Raw genomic sequence first — 24,677 nt, 5'->3', positions numbered from 1 at the left:
CTGAAGTGTACCTGGCGTATAAGACGACCCCCCACTTGGAGGCATATTTTTCAGGGCCAAAAAATCGTCTTATACGCCGGCAAATACGGTAATGCTCTTTCCATCATACCACAAAGATGTCTTTTCAGCTTCTGTAATATCTTCCCTCTTGTGATGATTTTTATTTCTAATTTCCATTCAACTTTTCCCATGCTTCTTAAGTGAAGCACCAGGATGAGGAAAATTATGAATTATAGTTTACATTCTTTAATATTCACATCTGTAGTTCTTTTTGACTATTTTAATCAGTACCTTGCCTATACTTTCTGCTTCCTTCTATACCTTCTAATGATGATCTTGCACTTGGTTACCTATTTCTTGCTTTTTCTTTTCTTTTTTATTCTTTATTTCATATCCTTATTTGAATTCTATTTTTAGGCAGATAATATATTAAAATGATTTATGAACAAAAACATGTTAAAAAGGTTTAGTAAAAATCATCTCTCCCAGGGTTCTTTCTTCTCTGTCCAGCTCCTACTCCCAATAGATAATCATTAATTACAGTTTTTAGTGTATTTTCCAGAATTATTCTTTGTGCAAAAATGTCTTCCCACTTTGTTTTTTACCTCAAAGGTAACATGTTTACCTTTATACACTGCTTTTTTTATTTTAAGATTCTATTGGGGGACTGGGGGAGGAGAACAGCATTGGGGAATCGGGGAAGAGGAACAGACAAGGTGCTGTCCTTTCGTTCTTCAGTCTAGTTGCGGAGGACGGCGCTTCACTGGCCCACGTTGGTATTATAATTGTGCTCTTCCCGGGTGAGGCAGTCTCGGGTGGCCATTGGATGGCTGCTTACAGTGGCTCACAGTGGCTCACGAAAGCTCACGCCCGCTGCCGGCCAGCCCCACTGCAGCCTACGCCGTCGCCAGCGACTCACGGCAGCCCAGCTCCAGGTGGAGCTGTTGTTCACCATCTTAGTTATAGAGGGCACAGCGTCACTGTCCCTCATATGGGATCCGAACTGGGGCCTTGATGCTCAGAGCTGGCGTCCCAAGCCAACTCTTAACCAACGCGCCACTCGGCCGGCCCTATACACTGCTTTTTAACTTAACAATTAAATGCTGGAAATCTTTCCATCTCAGACATATTAGGACATAGAGAGCTACCTCATTACTGTTTTTAAACTTAAAAGAATTTTATTTACATGATTGCAGACTTAAAGAAAAATTATAAGAATAAAAAAAATTCTTTCCTCTCCTCTCCCTTTTTCTCTCTACAATTTTTATGGACTGCTTAAGAGTAAGTTGCAGACATGATACCCCTATATGCCTAAAAATTTAATGTTTATTTCCTAAAAAACAAGGAATTCTCTTACATAATAATAATGTAGTGATCAAAATCAGGAAATTAATACTGATACAGTACTGTTGTTCTAAACTACATAGTTATTCAGATTTCACCAAATGTCCTAATAATGTCTTTTATAACAAAAGAAAATTCGAAACCATGCACTCCATTTGGTTATCATGTATCATTTATCTCCTTTAATCTGCAATGACTCCTGAGCCTTTCTTTGTATTTCATAACACTGACATTTTGAAAAGTGCAGGCCAGTTATCTTGAGAATAACTTCAATTTGGGCTTGCCTAGTTTATCCTCCAGATTCACACTTTGCACACCTAACAGCAACAGTACAGAAGAGATAGATGCAGGGTTCTTCTCAGTGAATCAGACAGGAGGCACACATTGTTGACTAGTTCCATTACTGGCCTGCAATGTTAATTTTGATAACCTGGTTAAGGTGGTTATCTACCAGTAATTTCCACTGGTAAATTACTATTTCACCCTGTAATTAATAAGTGTCTTGTGGGGGAGATACTTTGAGACTACGTAAATATCTTGTTCCTCCTCAAACTTTCATCTACTGATTTTAGCATCGACTGATAATATCTTGCCTGAATCAATGATAATTATGATGGTTGCTAAACAGTGCTTTTCTAATTCCATCATTCTTTGTATATTGTTAGTTGGCTTTCTACTGTCCAGAAAACATTTCCTTTCTCATTCATTCATTAATTTACATCAGATGGATTTATTTTTTTCAATAAATTAATCATTTAATACCACTATTTTAATGCTCCAATTGTCCTAGATTTAGTTATTAGAAGTCCCTTCATACTTATTTCTGTGACCTTTTGACACATCCCTATCATTCTTTGAGCATTTCTTTACTTTTGGGGACAAAACTTTTCTTTAAAGAAAGGTTCATCTTGTGCTTTCCTGCCCCAAGTCTGGAGTCCGCCATTTCTCCAAGGATCCCTGGTTCCTTTTAATGGTTAAATACTAAGTGGCTGTGCTTCCAACCAGAGTACCACAGGGTTGCAGTGTGTCATGCTCTGCTCTGTTGATGTAGCACTGAGTGGCTATGTCTAGTTTTTTTTAATGCAGAATGGCATTTAGGAACCCAGATCTGGGTACTAGGTGTGTTCAATGTTACTGGAGTATCATTGCTTTTAGGCCCTCTCAGTGGCTGTATCTGCAAAACAGAGGTATGCATATAATGATGTATGTATATAACATAAAGTTAACACACATAAAATTCTATGTCTACATCTATATGTAACTATATGTATTAAAACTATACGGAGGTTAGGAGGTCTAAGCCAATGTGCTGAGAATCTTTAGGGCTCTGAGTAATCCAGGTCAAAAATTTTAAAACAACAATTATTACTTGACTTTCTATCATCTTTCAAGACAGATATAAAACATGCACTAAAAAAATATTTGCTTTTGGGTTTTTACAATTTGTTCCAAAGGATAGCTATCCTATCATCTAAAGAATTAAAAAAATATATAGAAAAGATGTCACTGGAGAGGTGACATTTGAGAAAAGACTTGAAAAGTTAACAGTACAAAGGTCCAAGGCAATAGTACGTGAGGCATGTTCAAGGAAGAAGAATGGAGTGAGTAAGGGGGAGAAGTAAATGATAAAGTTGGAAAGGTAACAGGCCCAGACTCTAGATTCTGTAGGACTGTTTAGGCATCATAAGGACTTTGGCTGTTACTCTGAGTGAAAAGGGAGCCATATGTTTTTGTTTGTTTGTTTGTTTGTTTTAATAAACTATGTTTTTTATTTGTATTTACTGTTCCTGTTTTGGTGTTACTCTTGACAAAACAACAGAAGCCAAATGTACTTTGGACATACCTGTACAAATTCATTCTTTACATTTGTCTTCAAATAAACCTGTATCTTGATTTTAAAAGAAAAAATAACACTATGTAAATAAAACTTGATTTAAAAAAATTGAAATAACCATAATGGTACTCAATAGAATATCTAAAAAATTCTGAATGAAAAGATATCCAAGACTTAAAAACAACCACAAAGGAACAAAAAACAAACACAAAGCCTCCAATTCATTGTAAAACTTGTGTGTGGAGGTATTTCAATAAATAAACATATCTAGCAAAGTAACTGTCTGCTTCCAGTCTTCTTTCTGTCATCCTCTCAGTCATTTTATCTTTCTATCTATGTGGTTGTGTAGCCAAACTTAAGATATGTTTTTTATTCTATATTCTGTGGCTGAATTCCAAGATATAATGACAAAAATATAGATCTGTTTTGCATTTTGTATGTCAGTATGACCTCATAATTCCTTACACATCCTGAAGGTTTCGAGTTATAAACATTATTATGATTAAACATTTCTCAACATTTAGAGGAACAATGCAGTTACTTGGACAGAGGAGCATTGATACCTCTGTTCTCCATAGCCTCTTGGTCCGGGAGCCACATATTTTGAGCAGAGGAATGACATGGTCTGATTTACCATTACCCTGCCATTTCCTGGGCTACATTTTTAAAAAATCATCTTTTTTCTTCCGTTGCCTTTACTCCTCTTGCTAATATCTGCTGTTTCCCAAAGCAAAGCTCTCAAACTCACCTATTTTTCTCCATCTTCTAGTTTTAAGCCATCATTTTCTATCATCAAGAATACTCAACAGGGCCGGCCGAGTGGCGCGATGGTTAAGAACTGGCTTGGGACACCAGAGGGTCCCGGTTCAGATCCTACATATGGGGGCGAGTGACACTGCCCTTCATGTTAAGATGCTGAACAGCTCAACCTGGAGCTGGGCTGCCGTGAGTCACCAGCGACGGTGGTAGCTCCTGTGGCAGTGGGTTGCCATGGGCTACTGTGTGTAGCCAGCAGCCAGCGTGAGTGGCCATCCAGAAGCTGGCGACTGATTTGCCTCACCCGGGAAGAGAGCAATGATGGTGCCAACTTGGGCCAGTGAAGCAACGTCCTCCACAACTAGACTGAAGAACAAAAGGACAGCAACTTGTCTGTTCCCCTTCCCCCAATTCCCCAGTGCTGTTCCCATTCCCCCAATTCCCCAATAAAAATCTTAAAATAAAAAAGAATACTCAACAACTTCCTATGTGGTTCTCCTTCCATTCCATTCTTGCCTCTCTCAAATTCATTTACTACACAGCATGCACCACGATGACTTTTTAAGTAGAATTCAGTTACTGATTTATGTTACCATCCTGCCTATATTCCCTCAAAGTCTTTTCACTGCACTTAGAATGAAACCCATACTTTTTATGGCCACAAGGCCCTTCATACTTAGTCTGTGTATGCTTCTCCAAGCTTATGAGGACGGAAAAGGGGCCACAGGTTGAACCTGACTAGGTCAGGAGACTGAAAATAACCACATAAGATGGTGAGAACATAAAAAATTCATAACTAAGGTGGGCCATGGCAGGAAGTCACATCTTTAGCCTGAAGCTTTCTTCATAAAGTCAATCTTCACCTTAAGTGAGCCTGTCTATTGTCTTTTTGCATCTAAGATGACATCCTTGGAATGTCAGTAATCCTTTTTTCTGGACCAGAGGAGGATATTACAGAATCCCTTATTATTATTCTTGTCCCGTGATTAACATCTCTATGTGTACTAACTATCCTGTATCCACCTATATGAAAGAAGTATCTGTCTTTCCAATTTACCTTTATCCACTCCCAGAGATTTCCCTGCTTTGCTTTTTCCCACTCCCTTAAGCTACCACCAGTGGATTTCATGTAACCTTCCTCCTTGATTCTATGTATAAAATAAGATGCAAACTGCCATTTCCTGGAGCATTTTCTCAATCATTGAGATTTTGCTTCCTGGCAAATATCATCAGTTTGGTGTGAATAAACTCTTATAAGCTTTCTCTTATGCTGGATATTTTTTATTGACACCTCTAGTCACTCTCTCCCTCTCTCCACTCCAACCACAGTGGTGTTATTTTAATTTTTCAAACATTCATAAAAGATATTAAATGTTTTATTTTAATTTAAAATATATAAATGTATATTCATTGGCTCATCTTTTGATATAAAGCTAAGAATAAGAATGAACATTCTTACAGTAGGCTTACTTAGATATGTGGTAAAAATGCATACAAACGTTGGAGCCTTGGATGCTGGCTATCAATATAAGACACAAAACCTACTAACAGCTATCTGTGGCAGTAAGGGAAAGAGGAAAAGATAAAACTATTCTTTTTATTAAGCAAATAGCAAAGTTCTAAGTGAAAGTAATACATCCTTTCTGTTTAGAAAATATGTAGAGAAATTGTAAATACTGAAAATCTTCAAATAAATGCAGACTCACATAGAAGTTACAAAATATGCAAGAATTCATCATTGTTTTTACTGACACTTTACTTGAGATGCAAATAACCATGCTCCTCTAGGTGTTGTGAACTAATTTATATTCTAATATCTAAGGAAAGGTGCAAGACTACCATGAGGGAGAATGCAAAAGGAGTAATCAGTGTGGGAATTGGGGAGTTGAAAGATCTGAAACACAACCGGTGGAGAAAAATAAGCTGAGAACTGATAAAGGAAGCTGACATCTTAAGATGCTTAACCATAGAGTTGGGAGGACTATAGGTGGAGCTGGGCCCGGTGTTAACTCTGTAATCGTGATTTTCCTGTTTTAGCTCTGTGGTAACTTCCAGGAGAGGGACCATAATAAAGGGATTAGCCATCTTGAAACCAGGGTCTTTTTGCCTCCACATTGGCTATCAGTTGGAGCCCATGTCAGAGGTGTGCATTCCCGCACTGTGGTGGTGGTTTTCGTTTCTTTTTCCTTTTCTCGAATAAATCTTTTCTTTTGTGGATTACTTGTAGAGTTATTTTTCACCAGTCAACAGAACTGAGGAGCCCCAACCAGATTGTCCACCCTTTGAGGGAGTCAGTGCCTCACACCTGGGGCCCAGCACCGTCTGGACACACAGTAAAAACTTGATTTGAGTAGCAGAGGTAAAAGAAAAACAATGTATCATTAGAGACTCAGAGGTTCAAGCTCTAATGCCCAGTAAATCGTTCTGTCTCTGCTGCCCTTAAAAGCCTGCAGCTTTGAAAGGTCTTGGTAAAAGAATCTGCTTCTGCCTTTGCTGTGGTTCTCATCATCAGGCCAGCACTGCTGTCTGGGAAGGGATGAGGATTCATATTCTTAAATTATAATACCCATAAACATTACTTAATGGGATCTCAAACAACAAAGAACAGATTTTGTCAATTTTGTTAGGTGTTCTCTGTGACACAAGTTTGGCATTAGCATTTGCACTGAAAATGAGTTCCTCCACAAATAAAATTTGTTGGTATTTTTTGACACAAAGAATACAAAGCAGGCATAGATCGCTCAGAAAGTTGTCACAACTCTTGATAACATTAACTCTATTGTGATCATCATGTTTTGCCTTGTCCCCCAGTTTGAAGCCTTCACAAAAGGTATCTGCTTTTATAATTCAATGAGAATGACTCCATTCTGTTCTCCAAAGGGCCCATTATTTTTGGGGGTTTTTTGGCACATAACTCAACATTAAGATAAGTAAGGCTCTTATGAGCTGCTTGTTTTTAAATGATCCAGTAGTTTCAGTTTCCATTTAACAAGTTCCCAGTTAACACATGGAGAATGCGATGAGTCTTCACAAAGTCACATTGAAGGTTAAAATACACTATCCCCATAAACAAGAGACTTCAGGTTTTCTATCAGCACCACAGAGTCAGTTTCTTCTTATGTTTGCCTCTCCTAGATGCCATATTTCTACTAATGTAGGGTATCATCATTCTTGTCTCCAAACATTTCTTTAAAAATCTTGCCAGAATCAGGAATTGGAGGGAATATAATGATCTTGAGCCTTTTCAAATAAAGCAGAAGGACTACGATTGCATCTGCCACTATCACTGGAATGCTGAGCAACATGGTTATGGAGAATGTGGGATTGGCCTTCTTACCTATACTTATTGCTGGACTCCAATTACTGTAGAATTTGTCATCCTAATAGCATAACATTTGTTTTCATTCTTATTCTGAATGTGTTCAAAGCATCAGGAAAAACACCAGGGACTCGGAAACAAATTGTAGCCTCTAGGTTTCCCTCAAATTCTAAATTATCACATTTGGGTTCTTAAATGGATAAAATGTAATGCGTCTTAGTTTGGCTGTTCTTGACTTCTATTTCATAAGAGTGAAACGGCCTAATTGGGACCCCCACAAAAGAGGCCTCGCCTCTCCCTTAACAATTGATAAACCCCCTCCCTGTTGTTTGAGCTTAGAATGTCCCCTGTCCCAGTTCCTGGGCTTAGGATGTCCCCTGTCCTAGTTCCCTGCTTTAGATAATTACCCTGAAACTTATACTTGCTTACTAGTCACAATATCCGCTGTGCCTGCCAATTATAACCTTTATGACTAAGCATTCTTTCCAGGTTACTGTCATCACTGTTCCTAGATTGGTGACCACTTTAGAGAGCCACTTTGCCAGAGAGGAGGCTCCATGCAGACCCCTGGAACCATCATGTAGCATCTACAGCAATGCCCAGATTTTCCCTTAGATATCCCAGGATGGTCTGAGAATGTTAAGGCAGTTTTTTGGACGTGCTAACCTGCTGCCTTCTCAGACCACTGGTGCTCTGATAATAAATGCTTATTTTATTACCCAACTCCTGTGTTGGTCTATTGGCTGAGCATGGCAGGCAGCATGAGCCCCAGACTCCTTTGGCCTCCGGTTTCAAGATAAGCATCTGCTACAAAATTCTGTGGATTCTTCCCTAGAATGTATAACTCAACATGTAGAAATAAGAGATTTTTAATATATGGAGGATGGGGTTGCACATGAGAAGTTAATGGCACTATATTGAAGGATGGTCTAATTTTTCCGGCATTATCCTTGAACATTATTTGGACACTGTGTTGGTGGAAACTGGAATCCTTCACTTTAGTCAGAGCAAAGGAACAACCAATGTGTTGACCTTCTCTACAAATTTTTTCACATTGAAGACCCCTCACCTCCCCCAGCTGCTGTTCTGTGCTAGTAGTAGAGTATAGTTTCAGGACTTGTGTTCCTTCCAGGGAGCCAAGTACACTCATGTAGCGCAGGCTGTGCCAAATGCATTGTAGCTCAGTCACAGGTGACTCAGATCACCTTCAGGGGTACTTTTCCAAGACACGCTTTTCCACCAAAGTGCTGGGATTGTCACTTTCATTGGTGCTACACTGAGACTACACTTGCAAACAAATCCTCTTGTTCAGGGGCACTTCTTTCGAATGATGAGTGTCTGGAGCAATTTTCTTATCCTGCTTGTTGCCAAAATAACTAAAATACCATAGACTACCATTAGGGCTGGCTCCCTGATTCCATGTGCATATTACCATTCAGAGGTTTTCAACAGAAACAACTCAAATTTGTCCCTGGTGGCTGGCTGAGTTTCCGTGGGCACGGAGTCCCCACTGGCTGCGAAGCAGAGCAGCAGCGCCCACAGCCCTCAGAGAGGCACCATCAGCTCCACACAGCTCCTCGCCCAGGAGCCCAGTGGGCGGCCTCTCCAGTCTCCCCGCCCTCGCTCCTTCTCCTATTGGTCCTGCGCTGTCGGGGGCTGGTGCAGACCAGAGCAGGGAGATTCTGATTTAGTAACTCTATGGTGGAACCTGGACATGTATGTATTTACATCTATATTTTTCATCTGGGCTGAATCTAATGCACAGCCCAGACCGAGAACCACTGCATGGGTTTTCTACATGGTCAGTAAAGTTCACTAGGCTTTTTGGAAAAGATTGGGGTAAAAAGGAAAACTGTTAAGTCCAGAATCATCTGTCATCTGAATTAATTATAATTCTAGTACTCCTTAAGCAATCAAGGGAATTTGTTACTTTTTCAAGCATCATGGTTACTTGTTTGAAAAAGACTGTGGCAATCCCACAGGCTTCTCTGGAAAGGTCTGCGGTGTGTTGCATGAAGAATTACATACAGTTCAGGGATGGGGAATGGTTTTCTTTTTTGTTATTGTTCTTGCCAACAGGAATAATAAGGGAAATAATCAGAAGAAAGGTGATAAGATTAACAACAACAAAAAGGAAAAGGCAGAGAACAACTACTAAGGGGATGGAGAGTTATAAGAACGATTTTAATGATGGAGTGCCCATATCCATATGCATGTTTCTGTTTCATTAAAGTGCAACAAGCAAATGACACTTGGGAAATACTATAGGTGTAGAATCTGCTGAGAGTTGTATGATTTTCCTTCAGTGTTTTACACTTTTGTTCATACCTAATTTGATAGCATTTAAAAAAAAGTAACAGGCATTTACTGAGTCTTTCTAAAACATTCAACTAGTTTTCACAGAAACAACGAATTTTCATAGAAACAAACAGTTATACCTCATCAGTTTACATAATACTTAATCAAATTATAGAATTGTAACAATAGGCTTAAACAGGTTTGATACAACAGGTATCAACAGGTTCATGATAAAAATTAACTTGTGGCATCAGATGTCCTCAGGCATATTTATTTAATAATGCCATTAGCTCCAAAGAGTCATAGTGACCTGAGCATCATTTATTGTTTACAGAGAGAATAGCAAGTGTTGTTTAAATTCTGGTGAGCTATTTAAGTTAAGGGTGATTTTAAGAAAGTCTATGGCTTCTTTTGTTTCCTTTACAACATCTAGCACAGGTATGAGTACATGATTTGGTAAAAATGCTAGAGGGGAGAATAGCTATAAAGGGGTATATAAGCTGAATGGGAAACATCCTATAGAGATTATCATCTGTTACAAGAGTTTCAAGGGCTCTGTCTGTGAAGTTTTGGGGCTAAGCACTTCTGAGAATTGAAAAATGAAAAGTGAATACATTCTGACAACTATAATAGCATTTCAGAGGAGAGTAAAACTGAACTAACCTGGGACCTGACTATCTGTGATTCATCATTCATTTCCTTTTCCTCCACGTTGCCCTCCTGGGAAAGTACAGCACTCTGAGAAGGCATAACTGGGAAAAAGAAAAAAAAAGCACCTTGTAAATACATGGTATTACAGCTCAACCTAACTTTTCAAGCTCTTGCTTTGTGTTAGGATGGCAGACAGTTCAGAGAGAAATCCTCTAACACATAAACTTTAAAGATTGGATGACTTAACTGTGGCATTCTCATTTCTCTAGGACTTCTCTCTTCTGTGGTACAACTCCACTTACTGTGGCACATGGGAAGCTCAAGAGATCTCAGTGGTTTTCAGCCCTTGCTTCACACTTGGGGGATTTTAAAAAGATGCCAATGTTCAGCCCCTATTCCCAGAGTTGGGTAAATCCAATTTTATCCAAATTGGTCTGGAGTATGCCTGGGCAAGAGCATTTTAAATTCTAAAGTCTCCATGATATTCTCAGTGGGAGGCGAGATGAAGTGATACAGAGAACATATGTCGAAGGCCTGTTCTTACTCTTTTTTTGTGTGTGTAAGATTTTTATTGGGGAATTGGGGGAAGGGGAACAGACAAGTTGCTGTCTTTTTGTTCTTCAGTCTAGTTGTGGAGGACGTTGCTTCACTGGCCCAAGTTGGCACCATCATTGCGCCCTTCCCAGTGCGGCAGGTCAGTCGCCAGCTTCTGGTTGGCCACTCATGGTGGCTGCTGGCGCTCACGCTGGCTGCTGGCTACATACAGTAGCCCATGGCAACCCACTGCAGCAAGGGCTGCAGCCTACGCTGATGCTGGCGACTCACAGCAGCCCAGCTCCAGGTTGAGCTGTTGTTCAGCATCTTAGCTGTAGGGGGCAGTGTCACTGGGCCTCATATGTGGGATCTGAACTGGGGCCCTTTAGTGTCCCAAGCCAGCTCTTAACCAACGAGCCACTCGGCTGGCCCACTGTTTTTACTCTTTAAGAGAATAAATTCAGCCCCAAACTCAAACTCCAGAGATCTCCTCTCCTCTGCTCTCTTCAAGATGATCCTCCTAATACACAAAGAATATTTCATTCTTCCCATTTTTCAGAATATTCACCTTCCTTTTTGAATACCTGGATTCAGTCCTCTATCAGAATTACTATACGCTGCAGTTCTTAAGTTGTAGTGTCACCAAAGCTTTGTTTTCTTCTAGCAGGACAGTCAGGAAATATACCAGTACTAATAGCTTTGGTATCCTTGTTAATCCCTGAAAGCTGATTTTCCAGTGCCTTATGGGGAACAATCACCCCCAAGTATTAAAGGTGCCTCATTTCTGATGAGAGACTCAGGAGCCAGTGGATAGCCACAAGAATGATTTCTACTCCACAGGGGCAGCCAGCCACTCTCAGAATCTTGCCTTGTTCAAGAAGGCTGTTTATTATTACTATTACTATTACTATTATTATTATTATTAATTATTTTACCAAAAGGCATCAATCATTCCTGTACAGACTTCACTATGATATTGAAATCTGTCTTCTGGCAGGGATCTTGTATGCTACAATTTCAGGTTGAGCACCTGCAATGAGATGTACCAGAGTCAGCATAAAAAAATTCAGCAGTCTCGGGCCGGCCGAGTGGCACGATGGTTAAGAACTCGCTTGGAATGCCAGAGGGCCCCGGTTCGGATCCCGCATGTGAGGGCCAGTGACACTGCCCTCCACAGCTAGGATGCTGAACGGCTGCCGTGAGTCGCTGGCGACGGTGTGGGCTGCAGTCCCTGTGGCAGTGGGTTGCCATGGGCTACTGTGTGTAGCCAGCAGCCAGCAGCAAGCGTGAGCGGCCAGCAGCAAGCGTGAGCGGCCAGCAGCAAGCGTGAGCAGCCAGCAGCCGCAGTGAGCGGCCGTCCAGAAGCCGGCGACTGATCTGCCTCGCCGGGGAAGAGCGCAATGATGGTGCCAACGTGGGCCAGTGGAGCAGCGTCCTCCACAACTAGATTGAAGAACAAAAACGACAGCAACTTGTCTGTTCCCCTTCCCCCAGTTCCCCATCACTGTTCCCATCCCCCCAATTACCCAATAAAAATCTTAAAAAAAAAATTCAGCAGTCTCAATCACCTACACACCTACAGTCTGTAAAGAGTCATATAAACTATTCATTCATGAAGACAGAGCACAATAGGGTGTAGAATTCTTTAAAAGAATCAAAAAACATTTTTAGAATTTCTCAGATTCATACATTACAAAAAAAACAGAAATGTATAGATGTATCAACTACAACAAACTTTAGCCTCAATCCTTTCCCACCCTCTTTTTAGAATAGAAAACATGTAGTCCTTTCACAGTGACTTTCATCAACACCAGTGACAGATTGAAATGTACTGATTTGCTAAGCATCATGAAACAATACATTCTTTTTCTGTTCAGACCTGTTGGTCTGAAAAACTCTCAAAAACTAATGATGGAAATAAAGAATGAAGCCGTTTCCGAGAAGCAATTTTTGGAAAAAAACTGTAGTTCCAGTTGGATGGCCCTGTTAGATAAGAAAGCCATTCACTGCCCAAGACATGGAACAAATCTAGCATTTTACCACCAGTAAGAGGTAGACTTCTCAGGACTGATTTAAAAGCAGTTTAAGAACCACATCATTATTTCACCAATCAAAAGCTCTAAAAAACTACTATTGTCTGAAGAGCCAGACAGAATATGTGAGAATGCCCTGATGTTTTAAACCCAATCACCTCAAAATCATTTATTCAGAACAACAAAAACCACATTTACCAAGTTAGGCAGAACAGGGATTCTCCTTCATATGTGTGAAATCAAGGGGATGAAGAGCATGTCAAATATAAATTGTATGAAAGTTTAGTTAATTTGAGAATTTTCTTTATGAAATCTGATAAGAATAAGGTTCCACAGAACACACCTTTGGAAATGCTGATTCAGTTCTCAGTTCCTCAGTTTAATGAAGGATTCTAAAGTTGAAGATCATAAAGCTAAGTGAAAGGAAGCTGGTTCTAGAACCTAAGTCTCCTGAGTCACAGTCCTGTCTGGCTCTTAAGTATATTCTTAAGTCCTTCTTAGTAGTTGTTCTCTACTTTTTCCTTTTTTTCGGTTAATCTTATCCCCTTTCTTCTCATAATTTCCCTTATTATTCCTGTATTGGAAAGAACAACAACAACAACAAAAAAAACCCATTCCTCACTCTCAAACTTTGTGTAATTCTTCATGCAACACACACACAGGCCTTTCCAGAGAAGCCTGTGGGATTGCCACAGTCTTTTTCAAACAAGTAACCATGATGCTTGGAAAGTAACAAATTCCCTTGATTACCTAAGGAATACTAGAATTATAATTAACTCAGATGACAGATGACTCTGGGTTTAATAGCTTTCCTTTTTACCCCAAGCTTTTCCAAAAAGCCTAGTGAACTTTACTGACCATGTAGAAAACCCACGTAGTGGTTCTCGGCCTGAGCTGTGCATTAGAGTCAGCCCAGATAAAAAATTTACAGATGTAAATACATAAATGTCCAGGTTCCACCTCTGATTTAGAGCTACTAAATCAGAATATGTTGAGGTGAACATCTAGCATCACATATTTTTTAAATGACCCACAATTTATTTTGATGCAAACAAGAATTCAAACAGCTACCAGAGCTTTTCATTTCATTTACTTCCTCAATCCCAATGATTTTCATCATTATTCTACTTTAGTCACCCATTTCTAGAGCCACACTACTTCTGATATCTTTCTTACCTTAGAAAAATACTAGATTATGAATCAGGAGACCTAGGTTCTAGACTAGATGGGGAAGAAAGAGAAGATAGGAGTGGTTTAATAGATGGGGGAAATAGAAAAAAAGAGAAGTGTTTATCCAAGTGTGGTCTACAGATCACTTGAATCATGGTATCTGTTGAAAGCAGATCCCAACCTAATGAAACAGCATCTCTAGTGGGTATGAGGTCTGTGAATTAAGTTCGCGAACTTGTTGCAGCGATTTTGCCAATTCTTTTTTGATATCAGAGGGATTATTTATTATGAATTTGTACCAACTGGACAGCTAACCAAATTTACTATTTGGAAGTGCTAAAAAGGCTTTGTGAAAAGACAGCCTGAACTTTTCACCAACAATTCATGGCTCTTGCATCACAACAATGCACCAGCTCACATGGCACTGTCTGTGAGGGAGTTTTTAGCCAGTAAACAAATAACTGTATTGGAATACCCTCCCTACTCACCTGATCTGGCCCCCAATGACTTCTTTCTTTACCCAAAGATAAAAGAAATATTGAAAGGAAGACATTTTGATGACATTCAGGACATGAAGGGTAACACGAAAACAGCTCTGATGGCCAGTTCAGAAAAAGTTCCAAAATTTCTTGATGGGCGGACTAGGCACTGGCATTGGTTTATAGCTTCCCAAGGGGAGTACTTCAAAGGTGACAGTAGTGATATTCATCAATGAGGTATGTAGCACTTTTTCTAGGATGAGTTCACAAACTTAATTGTCAGACCTCGTATTATCAACCCAGGAATTTGCACTAAAATATATTTCTTCTCTGGAATCACTCCGTTCTCTACAGTCTCCCTACAGGCTTGAATCTAGCACATATCTTCTCATTTCTATATCAACTTTATTTTTCACTTTTATTGACTCCTTCCTATCATCATTTAAAATCATTTAATATCTTTCCCAACATTAAAAACTTTCTTTGGCTACATACTCCTTTGCAACTACCATACTCTCTTTTTTCAAGGCCACACTCTTCAAAAGATTGTCAATACTTGTTTTATCTACTTCCTCATTATCCACTTATTTTTCAGTTCTCTATAATCTTGCTTCTGTTCTGCCATCAGGACTCTATTGAAATTTCTTTGGTCAGTAATATAAAAGACCCTTATATTGTTCATGCAACAGAGCCTCATTACTTCTTACTTACTTAAGTGCTGATGGTATCTGATATTGCTGACAGCTGTGTCTTGCTTTACTTCCATGGTCTCTCTCAGTGTGCTATGCACTAATGCCTTTTCCAATGCCTATTGCTTATATGTTGTTTCTTAGAATTTTCCAAAATCTATTCTTGTTCCCTGTAGTGAAGTAAAGAGGTCTTTAAAAAGTATAAACGGCCCCTAAAAAAAAGAGTTCACTACCTCAAATGCCAAGGCAGAGAATCAATTCATCAAGTATCATGAATGACCACGGTAACAAGTTAGCTCAGAAAGAAAATGAAAAGTCTCTGGAAGCCAAAATCAAAAACATGAAAGACTGTGACTTAAATGTCAGAAAATTCAAGATTGCAATTAAAAAAAACTCAATGAAATACAAGAAAACTCAGAAAGGCAGTTCAATGAGCTCATGAATAAAATAAAATAAAACAAGGGAGTACTTCCCATAGAAACTATATATATGGAAATTCTGTAGCCAAAGAGCTCAATAAATGAGATGAAGAATGACTTGGAGAGCATGGGCAATAGTAAAAACCAGATGGAAGAGAGAATTAGTGAACTCTAAGGAAGAAATCTAGAAATGACACAGGCAAAAGAAGAGAGAAAACTGAGAGTTAAAAGAAATGAAAAAAAAAGTCCTGGACCAGATAGTTGCACAGGTGAATTTTAGCAAACATTCAAAAATTAACACCTCTCCTTCTCAAACTATTCCAAAAAATTCAAGACGAGGGAAGGCTCCCAAGCTCATTCTATGAGTACAGAATTACCGACTTGAAAACCAAACAAATACATTACAAGAAAAGAAAATTATAGGCCAATATCCCTGATGAACACAGATGCAAAATTCTTCAAAAAAATATTAGCAAACCAAATTCAGCCATACGTTAAAAAGGTCATATGCCATGATCAAGTGGGATTTATTCCTGGGATGCAAGGTTGGTTCAATATTTGCAAAGCAAGTAATGTGATACAACATAGAAACAAAATGAAGAATAAAAATAGTAAGCTCATATCATATTCTGCATCAGAAAAAGCATTTGACAAAATCCATCATTATTTATGATAAAAATTCACCAGCAGTAGCAAGGTGTCTTTTTCCGATTTTTTTAAAAAGTGTTTTTTTTTCTTCTTTTACCCTGTATGTTATGTTTAAGTGTATAGAGTCCTATTTGGTGTAGGGGTTGCCATTTCCTGCATCTGTCTATTTATTCATAATATCACTCATGGTTTTATACTCTTTTGCTTTTTTGTTTCAGGTCGAATAGCCTCCTTCAGTATTTCTTGTAGTGCAGGTTGTGTGTTAGAAAATTCCCTCAGCTTCTGTATGTCTGGAATGGTCTTTTTTACTCCTTCATATCTAAAGGATATGTTTGCTGGATATGTTATTCTTGGCTCATAATTCCTCTCCTTCAATACTTTGAATATTTGATTCCACTCCCTCCTGGCTTGTAGAGTTTCTGCTGAAAAATCTGATGATAATCTAATGGGCTTTCCTTTGTAGGTGGTAGATGAGGGTACCATCAAATAAATGGTGATGGAAGGAGAACTGACTCTGGGAGGTGAACACACAATGTGATATATAGATGAGGAATTACAGAAATGTACACCTGAAATCTATGTAACTTTACTTACAATTGTCACCCTAATAATCTTTAACTAAAAAAACAAACAAACAGAAAACCTCACAGCAAAGTGTAAATAGAAACATACCTCAAAATAACAAAGGCCACACAAGATAAATATCCACAGCTAACATCATACTCAGTAGGGAAAAGCTAAAAGCGTTTCCTTACTATCAGGAACATGACAAGGATGTCCACATTTTTTCACCACATTTTTTCAACATAGTATTGGATGTCATAGCCACAGCATTCAGATAAAAAAAAGGAATAAAGGGCATCCAAGGCTAGCTTATAGTCAAGATAGTGGAGTAGTTAAATGCTGTGCTCATCTCCTCCCATGACCACATCAAAATTACCATGACAGAACAACCATCATTGAGATTTGCCTGCAGTCTAGCTGAACACAAGTCCTATAATTAAGGATATACAGAAGAAGCCACATCTTGACTGGTAGGAGGGTGGAGTCACGGAATGGGTTGGTCCAACATGCACATGTAGGGGTTAAAAATCGAGGGGTTGTACAGGTCCTCCCTGAGGAGTGAGAGGCCTCAGCCACACACTAGGCTCCCCAGCCTAGTGCAGGGGAGAGAAGTCTGTATAACTTCTGGCCATTAAATACAGTGGAGATTCAAGCTGAGTGAGATGGTGGGCTGCTGGAGTTCAAGGCATTCCTCATAAAGGGCCCATGTATGGATTTACTCGCTGAGGGAATCACTCACTTTGAGCTTGAGCACTGGGGAAGCAGCTTCAAAGGCACTAGGGCCATACAGGGAGGAACTGAATTGACTGGCTTCAGGACAAGGGCTGGAGGGGCAGCTTTCTCCCAGACAGAAGTGCTGGCAGAAGCCACTGTTACTTTGTTGCGCCCTCCCCACCCCCAGCCTGCACACACAGGTAGATGCCATATCTAAGTCTCCATAAACCTAGCTAACAATGTTCACCCCATGCTGTGATTCCCTGAGACCCCAACTCTCCCATCTAGCAGGCCCACCCAAGCCAGTGTTTTTTTTCATATAATTGGCCTGTTTTGGCTCATGCTTCAGACTTTCCTAAAATCTCTCAAAGGTACACAAACCCCAAACAAGCAGTACCTGGCCCTGGTGTGCCCGGTACCTCTTGCTAAGCATCCTCAAGCCAGGCAATTGTGGCAGTCAGCTGCAGTTCACAGCTTAGCCTCTCCCAGGCACCTCCAAGTCAGCACAAGAGGTAAGCATCTGCAGATAACTTTGTAGCTCATAACAAGTAGCCCTAGGCAGTGGCTATCGCTGGCTTATACCAGAGCTGCTCCCAAGAGGACTCAGAACCAACACCCCGTGGCTGGCTTCAGATCACACCAGAGCACCACTCAACCACCTCTACAAATGACACTCCCAAAGGACAGACTCAGCAGTTACCAGAGCCCCACTAAAGTGAATCTTACTCCGTTGGGTCAGCCCCTGCACAACAGTTCCTCCACTGTAGTCATGGGCGGTCCTCAAAACTAATCAGCCAGAGAATCAACCACTCCCACTGATGTGCTAATGACATTCAAGTTTGAACTACAGCAGGATGCCACATACAATCCACACAAAGGACATACCTGGAGCACCTGGCTCCAATGACCAGGGAAACTGTGCCACTGGGGACCCAAAAAACACCTACTATATAAGACCATTCTACTAAGACCAAGAGACACAGCAGCTCTACTTAATACATGGAAACAAACACAGGGAGGCAGCCAGAATGAGGAGACAAACATTTTCCAAATGACAGAACAGAATTCCCACGAAAAGAAGTAAACAAAATGGAGACAAGCAACCTACCAGAGTTTAAAACACTGTTTATAAGGATGCTCAATGATCTGAGGGAGAAATTCAACAAAGAGATAGGAAACATAAAAATGGAGATAGAAAACATTAAAGAGAACCAGTCAGAAATGAAGAATACAATAACTGAAATAAGGAATACATTAGAGGGAAACAGTAGATTAGATGAAACAGAGGATCGAGTCAATGATTAGGAAGATAAGATAGCAGAAAACACCAATTAGGACAACCAGAAGAAAAAAAGATCCAAAAAATGAGGATAGTTTAAGTGGCCTCTGGGATATCAAGAGTACCAACATTCACATCATAGGGGTACCAGAAAGAGAAGAGAAAAAGCAAGGAATTGAAAAACCTATTTGAAGAAAAAAACTTGGAGACTTTCTTTAATCTGGAAAAGGAAATAGACATATATGCTGAGGAAGTGCAGAGAGTCGCAAACGTGAATGAACCCAAAGAGGCTCACACCAAGACACATCATAATTAAAATGGCAAAGGTTAAAGACAAAGAAAGAATCTTAAAAGCAGCAAAAGAAAAGCAGTTAGTTACTTACAAGGGAGCTCCCATAAGATTGTCAGCTGATTGCTCAACAGAAACTTTGCAGGCCAGAAGGGATTTGCACAAAATATCCAAAGTAATGAAAAGCAAGGACCTACAACCAAGGTTACTCTACCCAGCAAGGCTATCATTTAGAATTGAAGGACAGATAAAGAGTTTCACAGACAAGAAAAAGCTAAAGGGGTTCATCACCAGTTCAAAACAGTTTATTTTATTTTTCACTTTTAAAAAATTATTATTAGTTTCAGGAGTACAAAGCAATGTAATAGACATTAACACCCCTCACAAAGTGACAACACTGCCCCAATCTATTACCCCTGTAACACTGTATATAGCTATACAATACCATTGACTATCTTCCCTATGCTGTACTCCACATTCTGTGACTACATACAGAGGGTGCCAAAAAAACCTATACACACTTTAAGAAGGGAAAACTGTATTAAAATTGTAACAATATATGCCAATAACGAAAGATGAATACAAGTCCTGCTTGCTTCTGCAATTACAAGAGGTGCTCAAAGTGGTTACATCAGCATCCAGGCACTTCAGATTATGGTGAAACACTGCTTGAGCAACTTTGACCGAAGTGTCCACTTGTATACATTCTTTGGCATATTTTAAAATATTTAATTATATTTATTTAATTACATTAAATAATTTAATTATAATATTTAATTATAGTTGACATTCAATATTATTCTACTTCAGCTTCAGATGTATGGCATATTGGTCAGGCATCTACACAATCTATGAAGTCATCCCCCTATTAAGTCCAGTGCCCATCTGACACCCTACATAATCTTTACAACATTATTAATTATATGCCCCGTACTGTATTTCATATCCCTGTGACTATATTGTGACTACTAATTTGCACTTTCTAATCCCTTCACCTTCTTCCCCATTCCCACCCCCACGCATCTAGCAACCATCAGTTTTTCCTCTGTATCTATGAGTTTATGTCTGTTTTGTTTGCTCGTTTATTCTGACTTTTAGATTCCACATATAAGTGAGATCATATGGTATTTGTCTTTCTTTGCCTGACTTATTTCACTTAGCATAATACTCTCTAGGTCCATCCATGTTGTAGCAAATGGTAAGATTTCATTTTATTTAATTAGTTTATTGGGGTGACAATGGTTATTAAAGTTACATAGGTTTCAAGTGTACAATTCTGTAATACATCATCTATATATCACATTTTTTGTGTGTTCACCACCCAGAGTCAGTTCTCCTTCCATCACCATGTATTTAATCCCATTTACCCTCATCTACCACCGCCCTCCCCCCTAATATTCTGGTAACCACTAAACTATTGTCTATGTCCATCAGTTTTTGTTTCTTTGCTTGTTTGTCTTGTTGTTTGGTTGCCTTCAGTTTTATATACCACATATCATTGAAATGATATGGTTCGGAACTCTTTCTGTCTGACTTATTTTGCTTAGCATAATAATCTCAAGGTCCATCCAGGTTGTCACAAATGGCATTATCATCTTTTCTTATGGCAGAATAGTATTCCATTGTGTACATATACCACATCTTCTTTATCCAATCATCTACTGAAGGACACTTTGGTTGTTTCCATGTCTTGGCCACCATAAATACAGCTGCAGTCAACATCAGGGCACATATGTCTTTACAGATAAATGTTTTCAGATTTTTGGGGTGTATACTCAGGAGAGGGATTGCTGGGTCATATTGTAACTCTATTCTTAATTTTTTGAAGAATCTCGACACTGCCTTCTATAGCGGCTGCACCAATCTGCATTCCCACCAATAGTGGATGAGGGTTCCTTTTTCACCACAGCCTCTCCAACACATTGTCTTGTTGATGACAGCCATTCTAACTGGTATGAAGTGATATCTCACTGTGTTTTGTTTTGTTTTGTTTTGTTTTATTGGGGGAGAGGAACAATGCTGGGGAACTGGGGAAGGAGAACATTCTGTTTTTCCAGGACCCATCAGCTCCAAGTCAAGTTGTTGTCCTTCAATCTTAGGTGTGGTGGGCACAAGCTCAGCTCCAAGTCCAGTTGCCACTCTCAATCTAGTTGCGGAGGGGCGTAGTCCACCATCCCATGTGGGGTCGAACCTGCAACCCTGTTGCATACTGAGCCATGTGGCCACCTGTTGGCAACTCACAGCTGTTCAGCTCAAGGTGCTGTGTTCGATCTTAGTTGCAGGAGGCAGGGGAGCACAACCCACCATCCCATTTGGGTGTCGAACTGGTAACTTTGTTGCTAAGAGCATGCACTCTCACAATCTCAGTGGCAGCTCAGCTCAGTCTCAGCTCACTGGCCCAAGTGGGAATCAAACTGGCAACCCTGTTGCTCATAGCTTGTGCTCTTAACCAACTGAGCCACTCAGCCAGCTCTCATTGTGGTTTCTATTTGCATTTCTCTGATGATTAGTGATTTTGAGCATTTTTTCATATGTTTATTGGCCATCTGTATGTCCTCTTCGGAGAAATATCTATTGGGTCCTCTGCCCATTTTTTAATTGGATTGTTTGTATTTTTGTTGTTGAGCTGTATGAGTTCTTTATATATTTTTGATATTAGCCCTTATCAGAGGCGTTGTTTGCAAAATTCTTCTCTAATTCGGTTGGTTGTCTCTTTATTTTGTTGACGGTTTCTTTTGCTGTGCAGAAGCTTTCTAGTTTGATATAGTCCCATTCATTTATTTTAGCTTTTACTTCCCTTGCCTTTGAAGTCAAATTTATAAAATGCTCTTTGAACCCAAGGCCTATAAGTTTAGTACCTATGTTTTCTTCTATGCAGTTTATTGTTTCAGGTCTTATGTTTAGATCTTTGATCCATTTTGAATGAATTTTGGTACACAGTGACAGATAGCAGTCTAATTTCATTCTTTTGCATGTGGCTTTCCAATTCTCCCAGCACCATTTATAGCTGATGTGTGACAGAATTGTACACCTGAAATCTATGTAACTTTGCTAACAATGGTCACCCCAATAAACTTTAAAGTAAAATTAAATTTAAATACCCCAAATTTATAAAGAACTCATGTAACTTAAAACCAAACAAACACCAATAAGAAAAATGAGCAAAGGACCCGAATAGATATGAAGTGTGTTCAGAAAATACAGTGAATGTTTAAATGAAAATATTTATTACAGTAAAAGATATCTCACCCAACTCCCATACTGCACAAGGCTTTATCAGCGGCTGACCCTTATGGGAGACAGCAGGTGGCAGCAGGTCTGTAGGTGTCCTGGGCTTTTTGCAGAGCTACCTTAGGCCTGGTACTGTTGGCAGCCATCCTTGGTTCCCAGTGTGACTTGTCATGTGTGCCTCCAGGTCCAGCACAGGGAGTAACCAACTGCACATTGCTTTGTAGCTCCTACCAGGTAGTCCCCACCTGGTCATAGGCAGTAGCTGACTGGCCTTCCCCAGAGCACTTCCCAAGAGGCCCAGGAACCAACATACCTGGAGGTTGGCTTCAGATCATGGCAGAGCCCCACACAATTAGCCCCACAAGTGGCACACATGAATCAGGGTGGCCTAACAGGCACCAAAGCCCACTGAAGAGACTACTACTCTGCAGGGTAAACATCCTGCATAGAAGTCCGTAAGCTGGGGCAAACAACACAGCCAGTCAGCCTGAGAGTCAATCCCACCAAATGACATGCCAATAGCAATTAAGGCTTAATTTAACAAGAAGGCATACACAACCCACACAAGGGACACTCTTAAAGTGCCCAGTGCAAGTAACCAGGGGAACTATGCCACTGGGCCACACAGGTCACCTAATATACATAAGGCCACTCAGCAAGACTGGGAGACATAGCAGATCTATCTAATACATAGAAACATAGAGAGGCAGCCAAAATGATGAAACAAAGGAATATGTCCCAAATGAAAGAACAGGCAAAAACTGCAGAGAAATAACTAAATGAAATGGAGGCAAGAATTCTTCTCAATACAGAGTTCAAAACAATTTTTATAAGGATGCTCAATAAACTTAAAAGAACGAAGAGATAGCAAGCATAAAAAAGGACATAGAAACGAAAAAAAGAACCAGACAGAAATAAAGAATACAATAACTGAAAATTGAAGGATGCATTAGTAGGAATCACCAGCAGGCAAGATGAAGCATAGAACTGAATCAGCGATTTGGAAGACAAGGTAGCAAAAAACACCCAATCGGAACAGCAAAAATAAATAAAGAATTTTAAAAATGAAGATAGTATAAGAGACCTCTGGACAACATTAAATGTAACAACATTTATGCCATAGGGGCACCAGAAAGAGAAGAGAGGAAGCAAAGGGTTGAGGACCTATATGAAGAAATAATGACTGAAAACATCCCGAACCTGGTGAAAGAAATAGACATACTAGTCCAGGATCTCAGAGACCCAAAGATGAACCCAAAAAGGCCCACACCAAGACACATTACAATTAAAATGGCAAAAGTTAAAGACAAAGAGAGAATCCTAAAAGCAGCAAGAAAAAGACAACTTAATAGTTCATTACAAGGGAGCTCCCATAAGTTTGTCAGCTGGTTTCTTTCTCAACAGAAACTTTGTAGACATGAAGGGAGTGGCATGAAATACTCAAAGTGATGAAAAGTAAGGACTTACAACCAAGGGTTTTGTATCCAACAAGACTATCATCTAAAATGGAAGGACAGATAAAGAGCTTCCCAGACAAGAAAAAGCTAAAGGAGTTCATCACCACCAAACCAGTATTATAGGAAATGTTAAAGAGACTTCTTTAAGAAGAAGAAGGGGGGTGGGGGTGGAAATAAATATGAATAATAAAATGGCAATAACTATTTATCAATAATCACTTTAAATATAAATGCATTAAATGCTCCAATAAAAAATATAGGGTAGCAGAATGGATAAGAAAAGAAAAACCATAAATATGACATGCACAAGAGACCCACTTCAAATAAAAAAACACACAGAGACTGAAAGTAAAGGGATGAAAAAAGATATTTCATGCTAATGGAAACAAGCACACAACAACAAATGCTGAGGTAGTAATAATTATATCAGATAAAGTAGACCTCAAAACAAAGGCTATAACAAAGAGACAATGAAGGACATTACATAATGATAAAATGGTCAATGCAACATGAGTATATAACCCTTGCAAGCATTTACACACCCAATGTTGGCACACTTAAATATATAAAGCAAATATTGACTGACACAAAGGAAGAGATAGAGAGTAACACAATTATAGTAGGGACTTTAACACCACATTGACACCAATAAACAGATCTTCCAGACAGAACATCAACAGGAAACAGTGACCTTAAATGACACACTAGACAAGATGGATTTAACAGATATTTTTAGAGCATTTCACCCCAAAGCAGCAGAATATACATTATTTTCAAGTGCACATAAAACATTTGCCAAGAGAGAGCATATGTTGGGCCACAAAACAATTCTCAATAAATTTAACAAGATTGAAAGTATACCAAATGTCTTCTCTGACTACAATGGTATAGAACTAGAAATCAAATACAAGGAAGGAAGGAAGGAAGGGAGGGAAAGAGGAAGGGAGGGAGGGAGGGGGAGAGGGAGGG

The 24,677-nt window shown here is 39.5% G+C and overlaps 1 protein-coding gene and 1 pseudogene across 2 annotated transcripts in view; both read right to left on the bottom strand.

The window, feature by feature from the left end:
- The window catches only part of ZNF713 (zinc finger protein 713), an 86,443-nt gene that overhangs the window by 20,986 nt on the left and 40,780 nt on the right, over window positions 1-24,677 (bottom strand). Inside the window, exon 2 of one of the 2 annotated variants that reach the window (XM_019632131.1) lies at window positions 10,215-10,303. The exons of the other annotated variant lie outside the window; for it this stretch is intronic. Coding sequence (XP_019487676.1) covers window positions 10,215-10,301 — 87 coding nt within the window. The 5' untranslated portion in view covers window positions 10,302-10,303. The remainder of the gene's footprint in view (window positions 1-10,214; window positions 10,304-24,677) is intronic. 2 annotated transcript variants of the gene reach the window in all.
- On the bottom strand, window positions 6,982-9,198 carry LOC109376271 (interleukin-13 receptor subunit alpha-1 pseudogene; annotated as a pseudogene).

This window comes from Hipposideros armiger, unplaced genomic scaffold (genome assembly GCF_001890085.2).
Source record: "Hipposideros armiger isolate ML-2016 unplaced genomic scaffold, ASM189008v1 scaffold_1083, whole genome shotgun sequence".
NCBI classification, from domain to species: Eukaryota; Metazoa; Chordata; class Mammalia; order Chiroptera; family Hipposideridae; genus Hipposideros; species Hipposideros armiger.
The sequence above is the reverse complement of the archived record's forward strand: the minus strand, read 5'-3'. Positions and strand labels throughout refer to the sequence as shown.